At 38.1% G+C, this 12,599-nt stretch overlaps 1 protein-coding gene across 1 annotated transcript in view; it reads left to right on the forward strand.

Annotated features, from left to right (window-relative positions):
• The window catches only part of ABCB7 (ATP binding cassette subfamily B member 7), a 68,244-nt gene that overhangs the window by 27,019 nt on the left and 28,626 nt on the right, over positions 1–12,599 (forward strand). The window contains exons 4-6 of the mRNA XM_045031281.1: positions 2,027–2,146; positions 11,436–11,568; positions 12,033–12,301. Of these exons, the coding sequence (XP_044887216.1) occupies positions 2,027–2,146; positions 11,436–11,568; positions 12,033–12,301 (522 nt within the window). The remainder of the gene's footprint in view (positions 1–2,026; positions 2,147–11,435; positions 11,569–12,032; positions 12,302–12,599) is intronic.

Genomic DNA, 12,599 nt, shown 5'->3' on the forward strand with positions numbered 1-12,599 from the left:
ATAACTTCAGTGTGTACCAATTGAAAGAATCCCGATGTACACTGTAGAATATCCTAAAAGAAAATAAACACTTTTTTAGGTAGGCAGAGCAAGAGTCCTTGTCACTATTCTGTAAAGAGGGATAAGTGACATGAAGCTTATTAAATGATTAAGTACTTGAAACATTGCAGTTTATGGTAATGCATCTAAATTACATTTGCTTTGCATTATTTTAGTTTAAAATATGAATGTTTAAAAATTTTGAACCTCTAGCAAGAATACTTAATTTCAGATGCATTTGAGTTCCTGTACGCTCAGAAATGGAATCTTAGAAACTTGCATTTATTTTTATATATCTAATGATGCACTTAGCTCTTAACTCTCATGTTTCCTATAGTCCATGCAGACCTCTCTCTTGCCTTGATCCCTTTTGTCTCACTGTACTCCTGATTTTGTTTTCTTTCATGTTGTCCCGGGTACTTGGAACCGGCTCCCAGGAAGTATATGCCAAGCCCCCACACTTCATTCAAAAGTCTTGAAAAATCCACTTGTTCCGTGAAGCGTTGGAGCGATGATTAACTGTCACTCTTCTCTGTACTATACCTGTTTGTATAGTTATACTTTAAGCTCTTTGGAGCATGTGCGAATTCAGCACAGTTCAGCACCAGCCCCTTATCAGTTTCTGGTGCTATATAAATTAGCCCCTAGACTATGGGAAATACTTAATACTTCACATGTTGTCACACCTGTGGACATTTTAAGTTAACATTTTTGTAGGTTTTTTCCCATTATCAAATAAAATTAAAACCATTAATACAAATAAAATGATAGGGAATATACAGTTACACACTGGACATTTGTCAGTAAGTACAGGTATTGCATTCACTTAAATTTATTATATAACAATTACATAAGACAATATTCACAAAAATAGGAACATATGAATTGCCTTATTCTGTCAGAAATATTGGTTGCCTAACCCATTATCCTCTGACAGTGGCCAGTACCTGATACTTTAGAGGCAGTTAAAATACCTTCCCCCTCTCCCCAGTAAACATGTGATATAGTCTACCCCTCATGTAGGTTTTATCCTAAACCCTAACAGATTGTTTTAAACGCTGAAATGAGAGTTTAGATCCGTTCCAAAGCTTTAATTTTAGCATTAACTGTAACTCTGATTATTCTTGTTATCTATATCGGAGTCCAGTCCCTCTTGGAATCTTGCAAAAGTCTTGGCCTCAACAACACGTTACACTGAGTTCTATGGTCTATTCAGACGTTGAGTGAAAAAGCGTTCCCTTTTGTCAGTTTTGAATTTTCCACCTTTCAATTTCATTGAATAGTCCCTTATGTTGTTAGAGTACAGAAGCTTCTGAAAAGGAGAGCTACAAAAACAATGGCAAACCAATAAAATGCATTTTAAATCCTGTGACATACTTCTCCCCAGTCATTTGCTGAGGCAACAACTCTTGTTTCCTCTGGAAACGTCCAAATGTTTTCCTAAATGGCATTACATTTTTTGTCATTCTACAGTTTTTAACTCTCAAATATTTGAATATAAAAATCATTTTCCTCCTGTATCATATATACAATATTTTTAGGTTAAGACACAATTCTGTCATGCCTTTAATAATGCTGTTTTTTAGCACTGGGATTTAAATGCATACTCTACAAGTGGAGGAGTCATGATTGGAAGAGAATACTTTTTGGGGTTAAAATTGGGGTGTTAAACAGTAAACCATTTTAGGTGAAATAACTGGCTTGTGAACCTATAGATTAAAATTCTTTCCTCATCTTGTTTTTATAGCTTTGTAGATTTTATTTCCTTCAGGACAACTTTTAAAATAAAAATACTTAATTTCCTAATGTCTTGAAACTCCTGAATAGTTTTTTCAAGTATTTTGAATAAAACTTGCCTTGGTTAGTGAATGTAACTTTTGTGCTGGGTTTATATTTTGCTTCTTTCATTCTGATGTTTATTAAATAGTGCATTTTGAAATGTCTTTCTGTATCTCTTCTAATATGATGTATGTGTTTTTCTCAATAGTTGAAAGAGATAGATGCTGGGAAGATTATCAGGGCAATGTTATCTTATGTATGGCCCAAAGACAGACCAGACCTACGAGCCAGAGTTGCCATCTCTCTAGGATTTTTGGCAGGTGCAAAGGTAAGAAATGTTACTTCGCTGAATTGTCATGGCTTTGCTGTACCTCATTGCAGTCAGGAAGCATTAATGTTGCCGATACTTTTGCAAGTAGACCTGCAATTTAGTATTTGTCATACAACACATAGGTGTACATAGCATACAGCACAGATGTACTGTTTCTGTTTGTTGAGGTGCTTATAATATATAGATAAAAAACCTCTGGGCGCAGGGGCTGGCCTGGGAGTGAGGTTGGGAGGAATTAGTTGAGATCAAACACATGATTTGGATTGATCGGGTTAGTTGATTCCACAATTTTCTCACCACTTAATCAGTTAAAGTATGATAGAGCATTTGTAAGTGAGGGAAGCAGAAATGAGAAAGGAATCACACATAGTGAAAGGGGTGAAGGAGTGTGGGGAGACAGAGGAGGAAGAGAAAGGCAAGGAAGTTGAGGTAGCAAGGAGAGAACCAAAGTGTGATATATGATTGGTGGGTTGAAACAGATTGGTGGCATTGGGAGAATACAAACCTTTGAGGGGCAGGGACCTGGCATAGCACTTGATGGTCACAAAATGTAGAATTGAATATGGCAATTGAGTATGGAAATTGAATATGGCAACTGAATATGGAAACTGAAATTTCCCCTTAATCCTTGCAAGTTTGGCCCTGGGCAAATGACATGGAAATGCAGATGGCAGGAGGATCACAATACTTCAGTCATGTGGCTGGAAGTTACAAAAGGAGAGCTTCAGGCAATAATTGCATGGTGCAGTATTTGGCAAGTGGGACTTTTTATTCACTGCCACTAGAAAGTTGTTGGCTTAGCTCAGCCAGGCAGTAGAGATAAGTGGTGGCATCCTGGTGTCCTGAGGCAGCTCCTCCTAAACTGGTAAGAAGGACACTTGCAGACCCAGTTCTTCCCTGTTGTCTTGCTGTGGGTCTCAGTGGATTAGGAGAGCTGTCTGGGGCATAAAACTTTGCTGTAGCCCCCAGAAGGTTCATACTGCTGAATTTGCTTCTCTTTGTATTAGACCAGTGTTTCCAAAACTTGGGACACCACTTGTTTAGGGAAAGCCTCTGGCAGGCCGGGCTGGTTTGTTTACCTGCCGCGTCCGCAGGTCTGGCCGATCGCGGCTCCCGCTGGCCGCGGTTTGCCGCTCCAGGCTAATGGGGGGCTTCAGGAAGCAGCACGGGCCGAGGGATGTGCTGGCGGCCACTTCCCGCAGCCCCCATTGGCTTGGAGCAGCGAACTGCAGCCAGTGGGAGCCGCGATTGGCCAAACCGATGGACGTGGCAGGTAAACAAACTGGCCCGGTCCACCAGGGGCTTTCCCTAAACAAGCAGCGTCCCAAGTTTGGGAAACACTGTATTAGACTATGTGTATTGCTGTAGTCTTGCTGATCATAGTACTATCCCTCATAAAATTAGTTTAAAAGTAAAAGAAAAAACACTCAGGTCTATTACAAGGCAAAAGTAGTGATTTCACCTTTATTTTACTTCTGTTTTTGAGAGAATTGTTTGTGTGCTAGAACACAGTAAATTTGTTTTTACCCACTTCTAGGCTTTTTGAGGCTTTGAAGCACCCTCACAATAAATATCCGCCAGATTGTTGGAGAGTGCAGTCCTAAATTGGCAGTAGTTTTGTAGGAATAAGGCAGAGGAACACATGCTAATTCTCTCCGTATATAGATTCTCTTGCCATAGAAAAACATAAATCTCCTGTGACTGCTAAGTGTTGGGAAGCAAATTCTAATCTTTTCAGTGAAACTAGTGGCTCTAACTAGCTACCTACTGTCTGTGGGCAATTATTTACCATACATAAGGCTAAAATTAGGTTGCAGCTGGGATAAGCTAAATTCTAGCAAATGGAAGTAAAGAAAGAAAAGGTTTTGCTGTGCAGAAAGTGTCTATTTCAGTGCTAGTCTACAAGGAAAATTGACCGGAATAAGCTATTCTGCAACAGCAGTTCCAGAATAAGAGTATCCATGTGGGGAGTTATTCCGATCAATTTCCTCATCGAGACAAGCTCTTACTGAGAAATGAGCTTCAGTGCTAAAACTGGCTGAACTAAGGATTGTCTTATCAGCATTCAGCAAACATGAAAGGAGGGTGGAAGAAACAAACTTGAGGCATAGAGGTGATAAAAGGAGAGTACTTGGAAGAGAAATACTTTGTTTAACTGAGCTGGAGTGGAGAGGCAATATCTTGACCTGCAGCTCTTTGTCTTACCAGTGATCTTGATCACTCTCTTTCTCTCAAATGGTAGCATGATGTTTTCTACAATAGATCTTCTGTTTTCCAGTTGTTGTGCAGGAAGTTACTGATAACACAGCTGACAGTGTGCAGTGGATGGCATACATGTATAGTTGAGACCCCTCCGCCCCTTTTTTTTTGATGCCAGTGCATAACATGCAACAGTATTTGAAACTGTGCTTTGAACTTTGGTAAATTGTGTTCACAATCTGCTCAAACTACAGATACTAGTAGCAGATGGCATGATATGCTGCGGGTGGAACAAGAGAGTAGGCCACGTAGTGGTACTTAGCTGGCATACATTTTCTTTGTTTTTGTTTAGGGGGTTATTCTGAATCTCCCTACCCACCCCTTACACATCTGAGATGAGGGCTCTTCCTATGTCTGAGGAATACTGGCTGTGACTCCTTTTAAAACCTGTTAATAATAGTGCTTCAAATTTGAGCTAGAGGTGGGCTGCTTGAAGGTAAACTGAAGTATTCCCAGCCCTAAGGGCAGTACATCTCATAGACTTTAAGCCTGGAAGGGATCATCATGATCATCTAATCTGACCTCTTGCACATTGCCTAGTACAGTGTGACACTCCTAAGTCTGATCCTTTATATGGCAGCATGATATACTGCTTCTAGAAGGGGCTTTTCAACTTGAGGCGTTTCAGGTCGTTTCTTGGATGCAGTGAGATGAATTGATGCCCAGGGTGCTCTGTCACCAGTAGTTGAGTATTATTCACCCTTCTCGTTAAGTCCATGTATGCCCCAACACAAACAGCAATATGCACAGTTTACAAAAGTACTCAGTATTTGCCTCAGCTCAGCTAGGAGATCCTATTAAGTTGGGATTCTTTTTCCTTAATCATTCCATGAATATTGTATTCTCGCAATCTGAGATCAAATAAAACAGCCAGTGGCAGTGACAAGCAACCACCTTTTCCCGGAATGAGTGGCTTCTGAGTGGAAAGAAAAATCTCAAGTTAACAAATGCTTCCAAAGCTATTCTTTCATTGTGACACCAAGGAAGCAAAATACCATCCTGTTCTCATTCTCAGTCACAGAAGTCTCATAGCAGGTTTTTTAGCGTGGAGTCACCAGTTGAGATTTGATTTTTCTTACTTCATGCAGACTCTTGAAATGCTTTTTGGTCACCGGTGAAGCTAATTATCTAGTTTCACTGGTTCCCAGTCATGCTGTTTTATGAGAACAGAATATTTATTGTGGGTGGACTAGCTTAAAAACTCCATGGACAATTTCTTTCCCGTTCTTAATACTCATCCTAGTTGCCATATTCTGTCTCTACCGAAACTAGCTCCTGCATAGTCTCTCACTGTGATGTCTCAGGTAGTACTGGGTTTCTTAGCTTCTGCCTTTTCCCCCAGCACTGTTGCATCACTCCACCTTCTCCTCCAGAAAATAAATCAATTTGCATTTAATTAATCTGTAACCTCCCTGAACCTTGTATTGGGGGGTGGAGGGGAGAGAAACATTGTGCAACCTCTGAATTTGACTGTCTTGGAGCCCTTTGTCCTGTTTGTTCATGTGATCACTTACTTGTAATTGTTAATCTCTGATCAAGCAGATTATAGTGCATATTGTTACATCAGAGTTCTTATGCTAATAGAGTTTTGTATCTGATTCACATTATGTTAAGTGTAGACCTGGTTCACTTTGTCCACTATAAACTTGTTTGCTTCCAGAGAACTTATATCGTTAGAATGGGTATTTTGTAAAGGCCAGTTGTTTGGAGTGGGAAGGCAGGGAGGCTTGTGGGTTTTCCCAATTTTGTTCCTTTTGAAATGTTCAAGTTCAGTGCAACTCAACCACAAAACTAAGTAGGCAAGGTTGCATTGTGGCTACTGAAGAGCCTACAGTTACAGCCTATCTCTGTCCCTATTTCAGGACTGGGTTGCTTGTCACTGGAAAAATTATCTTGTTTTTGGTTCTTTTCCCTCTTCACGTTTCTTGGTTTTAAAGGCTTATATTAAATGCTACCATAAAAAGAATTATTTGTGCAGTTCTTTGATTGGAGGACTAAAAGGGGCTGACAGGCAAAGATCTGCTCTGAGGCTAATAAGGCCTTTTTTCAGAAGTATTGTTATGTAGAACTTCAATATGTTTTATATTCTGAATCTTTAAAACATCTAAACTCAGTCTTCGGGTGCATCGGGGAGGTGGGAGTTCCCTAATAAATAAAATATAATACATTTTAGATATTCTGGATAACTTGCGCAAGGGTTTTATGTAGTCGGCATTAATTCCTACACATTTCCTCTCCTAGTTCCGTCTTCTGTTGCCTTGTGTGTTTATTTTGGCTCCTTCACTTTCCCTTTCCTCTTCCTTCTTCTATCTCCCTCTCAGATGCATAAAGTATCCTTAGGAGCCAGATTAAACTCATGGATTTGACAAGAATCCTGTCGCCTCTGTCAAATCTGCAGTTTTTTGGCCTCTTGCTCATGGACTCAATATGCATTATTCATGAGCTGGAGAAGTCTTTCACACTATCTGTATTTCTACTGACTGTTAATTTTCCGTGTTTGGGGGCGGGGGGAAATGGTTTGGCTAAAAGGGCAAGGAACAGGTGTTGCATGCTGATGGACCTTACAAATGCACGTTACTTATATCTGCCTCATAAATCAGTTTTGTATATGGTCCCCATTATAGTAGTATCTGAGCACCTGCTGTTGTTACCTGGAGTCAGATGGTCTCATTAACCCCTTTCTTCGGAGATCTTGTTTGTTTTTTGAGAAGTCTGAAGTGAAATATATTTAAACATTAATTCCCTGTCCCCTGCTGTGGAAAGGAGAAGTTTCAAAACCCTCAGTTAGCTTCAAGTAGCCCATAATTTCTGTCCTCCTTCCCTGTTTTTAAATCTATCTTGCAGCACTGTATCGCAGCAACCGTTCCTCTACGAGGGTTGGTGCTGTTTCTGCTCCTTGTGACCACTAGCGGAGTTGTCATTGAAGTGCAGAAGTTGGGGAAAGGAGGCCTTCAAGCTTGTCGAGAGATAGGTGATCAAAGCTCATTCACCTGCACATAGCACTTTGTGCTGCCACTTGACCACTGTTCTGACTGTGTTCAAAATTTTCTGGGTACCAGACTTGACAGATTCCCTATCTGGTGTGTTGTATCCTGTGCTCTGCTTTTTATACACAAATATTACAGACCTCTTTAGTATTGCAGATAGCTCCAAAGCTAATTTATAACTAGATCGAAATTTCAAGTTAAATAACTGTTCCAACATTGTGTCTAAGTTACATAGACTTATATGTGAAAGAAGAGTGAACCTTGGACTGTTTTTATCAAATTACTTGCTTGATCTCAGTTGTTCTCCCATCATCATCATCATCATCTATTAAGAAAAGAACAATAGAATGTACAAGATACAAATGTGACTGTCTCTGCCCTAAAGAGCTTACAATCTAAGATCAAGAGAGAAGACAGGATGCACTGGGGACTGGATAGGAGGAAGTAATTTTGATTTATTTGTTAATGCGAAAAACCTCAGACTTCTGTTTTATATGCTTTTCTGTTCTGTAGATGATGCTGTGCTGCCTTTAAAGTAATACAATCTTATTTTAAAAACATTTCAACCTTATTTATAGTTTTCTAGTTGAGTATTATCTGCTACCCTGAAACTTGTGCTTAATTGTACAGTTCTTACAGGCTCAAATTAAGCAGCAGTATAAAAAGGGGTGACTTTATTGAAGCAAATGAAGTCACACCTCCGTACACCATCAGTGAATTTGGACCACAGCTTTTATTTCAAAATTTGTATGGTAAAAATATACAGAGTTCTATGAATGCTTGGGTTGAGTCCTTTAATAAGAATTATTCTCACTAGTTTTACCATTGTGTGAAAGCTTGACGTGTGTACATTTTCCTTTATAAAAATAAAATTAATAACCAATCTCTTTAAAAAGAGATGTTTCTAAAGAGTATACTATTTGAGAGTGATGCAAGAAAAGAATTCTGTAGGAAGACTCTACAGTTTTTTCCTGAGGGATCGATCCCATAGGTGGCATTGGCACTTGTAGCAATGCAAAAGTTCAGAGAACATATAAAGATTAACTCATCTGTTTATCTGGTATAGCAGGCTTCTTTGGTACAGAATATCCAGGTTCATTTAGAGCTTTTGAATTCTGTGCCAGCAAATCAAGCCTACTAAAGGGGTAGATGAGTTTGAAATTTAGTTCCCATTATGTGAACATGATCTCATGTTGGCTTACCGCACTGAGAAAAGACCTGTTTTAATGACACACACACACACTCTCTCTCTCTCTCTCGCGTGCTCTCTGTGTGTGTGTGTAATCCTAGTGAGATTAACAAATTTCTTTATCTAAAAACAAAACAAAAAAACCCAAATAAGGTGATGTGAATATAGACTGAGTTGATTATGAATGAAATATAATACCGTGCTGCCTTATTCTTATTCAAGTTTCACCCTCAGGGAGTCAGAACAATGGTAACCTGAGGCACACCTTTACATTTTATTAAAACAGTCTGTCGGGTTGAATTACTGTATATTAGTTTGAAAGAATGCAAAATTGTATACTAATCTGTTGACAATTGCAGGTTGAGAACTGCAGTATAAGAAATAAACTGTTTTAGTTAGAAATAGAACTGCAGATATTGTTTTAAGTGTACTTTAAAACATCATAAAGTGTAGCCCATTGAAAAGTAAAATCCTTGCAGAGGGATTTGTGAGAACCTGCAGCAAATCAGGGCAATCTACATTACAATACATTTCTTTTTTACTGAATAGGGTCTCCCAGGAAAACCTGCATTTTACAGCGGTGGTCATCACTGTAACACAGATGGTATAATACTGTGCCTTATTAAAAACTAAATACTACAGAAAATTGAGTTTCAAGACAAGTAACTCCAAAGGGAATGACAATATTTTTTTATTTTTCTGAAAGGTATATGTGGAAATTTGGATTCCAAAACTATATTTCTATTTTAAAGCTTCAAAAATCTTTAGCACATTCCCAGTTTCTCAGGGTTTTTTTCTGTTTGTTTGTTTTTTAGTGCATCTAAAGTTTATCTTAACTACAATGACCTGTTTATTCTTTCTCTGCCAGCTACTGGAGAGGCCAGTCACTATAGCCATTTGGGAGATATTGTTGGCTTTTTGCATACAAGTTGAGGTTTGCATCTTTATTTTTATGAAAAATTCCACAATTGCAAACTATTGGAAAGGGAGTGACAGTTTCTGATTTGGCGCCCAGTCCTGCACTCCTTACTAGGAGTAAGGAGCTTATCATGAACAAGGACTTAAGGATCAGGCCTTCTGTCAGAATTTGCTATGAGCGACTCAATATAAATGCATCTAGATATTCTCTTCTCTGGATTATCTATATCATGCTGTATTTTAAGGGTTTTTTCACAGTTAAGTTTTAGGCAAATTATGGTTCCTTTTTTAGAAGTAAAAATAAAAACCCATACAAAATTCCTTGAAATAATTTTCCTTGAATCCTATCAAAAACTGGCACCTTCAAAGCTCCATTTTCTTCCAGTGGGCAAACTTCTATTGTCCTCTTTGCTAACAATTTTTATCATTGTAAACTTTTACAACATCAGATGTTTTTAGTGCGTGTTATAAAAACCTATTCTTAAACTTGTGCTGCAGTGCGATTTTATCCCTTTTCACTGAAAACTTTAGTGTTCATTGCTTGGATGTCTAGTTAGTCTGTACAGTCCCTAACACAATGGAGCCCAATCAGGATTAAGGCCTCTAGATGCTGTTATAGTACTAAGCATTTGGGGTGGAGAGCTGGAATTTTTGTAATTGAAGAGGGGCTGGTTCACTTCATTTACAAATCACCTCTTCTGATACTAACTAGATAACGCACTGAGAGTTGATAGGTGATCTACCTGTAAGATTAATTTGTTTTTCATTGCCTTTTTTTTTTCCCCGTGTTGCAAAGCATCTATGCAAAGTCAGTTCATTGTAAAGGTATTTTAACATCTGGTGTATGTTAAAGATATTGAGTCGTAAGCCATCTGTTCAGTTGCTAAGAAACTCATATATCTTAGTTTGAAACCTTCATTGTTAAAAACAATTTAAATCCCTGAAGAATTTTATCAGTTGGAGATAAAATTAAGGCTGTTGACAGTAACATCTTTATAGTTGGTATAAATGAATGGTATAATAATGGAACATTAACAAGATTTGGGATATTTGTTTTCTTAAGCCTTACAGAATCTTCAAGTTTTAGCTCATAATGTATGCAAGTGAAAATTCCTAAGATAAATCCTTTATCAACTTAACCTGCCTTCTTCTTTCTTATGTGTACAGCAAATTCCATTGTTTTCCCCCTCTTACAGAATATTCAGTAGCGTACCATGTATGCTATGATTTGAATATTTCATGTCAGAGTGATACATGTTACGTAATGCATTTGTAGATTGTAAGGGAACTATGTTACATTACTGTGGAGAATAGTTAGATTAACCTAGGTAAAAAGATTAAACTTTGAAATCACCTTGAAAATTGAGAGCACCATCTAAATAAGTAATATTACTGTTGGACAAGACAAAGGGCTGAGCTCTCAACTTTGTTTGAAGTCGGTGGGAATTTCAGGTATTTAACACCTCTCAGAAACTGATCCAGAGTTAAGTTTTTTTAATCAGTAGCTCACTCCACTGACCATTTCCACTGTTTTACCTTGCAATAGTGGTCGCTAAAATCCTTTAATGATCTTTCATCTCTTAATGACACTGTAAATGTACACTGTGCAGTCTTGATACTTTATTGTGTCTCAGTCTTGCCATTGTTTGAGTTTTTATAATGAATTCAAGTGTTTTTACAGTGAACCATTTAGTTAGGATGAAAGCTGATATTTAAAAGGAGCCAGTGAGAAGCATGAAGTAACCCTTCTGTCTTGGAAGTTGAAACTTCCTAATGCAGAGAATATTATTTTTGAAATCAGGAGAGCCATCCCACTGGCACTAAGTGGTTAATAACCAAATGCAATAATTGTAGTTAATTCAAGGGAAATGTGTATACTTTATAAATAAACATTTTAGTGCATCCTAGGTAATTGCTGTTTTTATGCTTTTAGGGCATGAATATAGTGGTTCCCTTCATGTTTAAATATGCAGTAGACAACCTCAACCAGATGTCTGGAAACATGCTGAACCTGAGTGATGCACCACATACAGTTGCAACCATGGCAACAGCTGTTCTGATTGGCTGTAAGTGTGATTCCTTAATCTGTCGACAGGTGTTGACTTTCTTCAGTAAGGTTTTGGAATATTAGAGCTCATGACCTTTTTAGCGGTTAAGCATTGGGGATGGTTATTCTAATATTATATTTTCCTACTTTTGTTGATATCCAGCCTTCTGTGGCCTTAGTTCTGTTACTCCAGTTCTGAAAAAAATGGTGCTTATAGAAATTATTTCCAATAATAAATCCTCCTCTAACAAGTTGACCCACCCCAGTAGGTTTATACAAACAAAAGCCAAATTAAAAATGAATAAACCCCAAAAGTACATGAAATCTTGGAGCAATAAATGCTATGATTTACCCGTTGCATAAAAGCTGTCGTATACAGGGGAGGAACAACATCTTAACTTGTCATGTTTATTTATCAAGGCAGTTTTGGAGTTGAGTAAAATAAGTGACTTTAAAAAATATTCTTTTATTATCCTCCTTCAGATGGTGTGTCAAGAGCTGGGGCTGCCTTATTTAACGAAGCGAGAAATGCAGTATTTGGGAAAGTAGCCCAAAATTCTATCAGAAGGATAGCAAAGAATGTCTTTCTCCATCTGCATAACCTGGATTTGGGTTTCCACCTGGACAGGCAGACAGGAGCTCTGTCAAAAGCTATTGACAGGGGAACAAGGGGTATCAGCTTTGTGCTGAGTGCTTTAGTATTTAATCTGGGACCCACTGTATTTGAAATGGCACTTGTGAGTGGAATTCTGGTAAGTGTTTCTTTTTCATGAGGCATCCTGTAAATTGGAAGGATCATCTCTCACTTTTTGGGAATAATATCTAACATTTAAGTTTTTTGCAACAAAACGTACTAAATAAACACAGCATGTGCAAGGTAACTGTACTGAAAACTTAAAGGAGAGCACACTATCAGTTTTAAACGTAGCTATTTTAAACTTGTTTGTTTTAAGCTAACTTTAGGTACAATACATGCCTCTGAATACCCTTCTAATTTGTCGTTTTTACAGTCACATTTATATGATTTTTAAAATGTTTTCTGTCTCTCCT

The sequence above is a fragment of the Mauremys mutica genome, chromosome 9 (assembly GCF_020497125.1).
Source record: "Mauremys mutica isolate MM-2020 ecotype Southern chromosome 9, ASM2049712v1, whole genome shotgun sequence".
Taxonomy (NCBI): Eukaryota; Metazoa; Chordata; order Testudines; family Geoemydidae; genus Mauremys; species Mauremys mutica.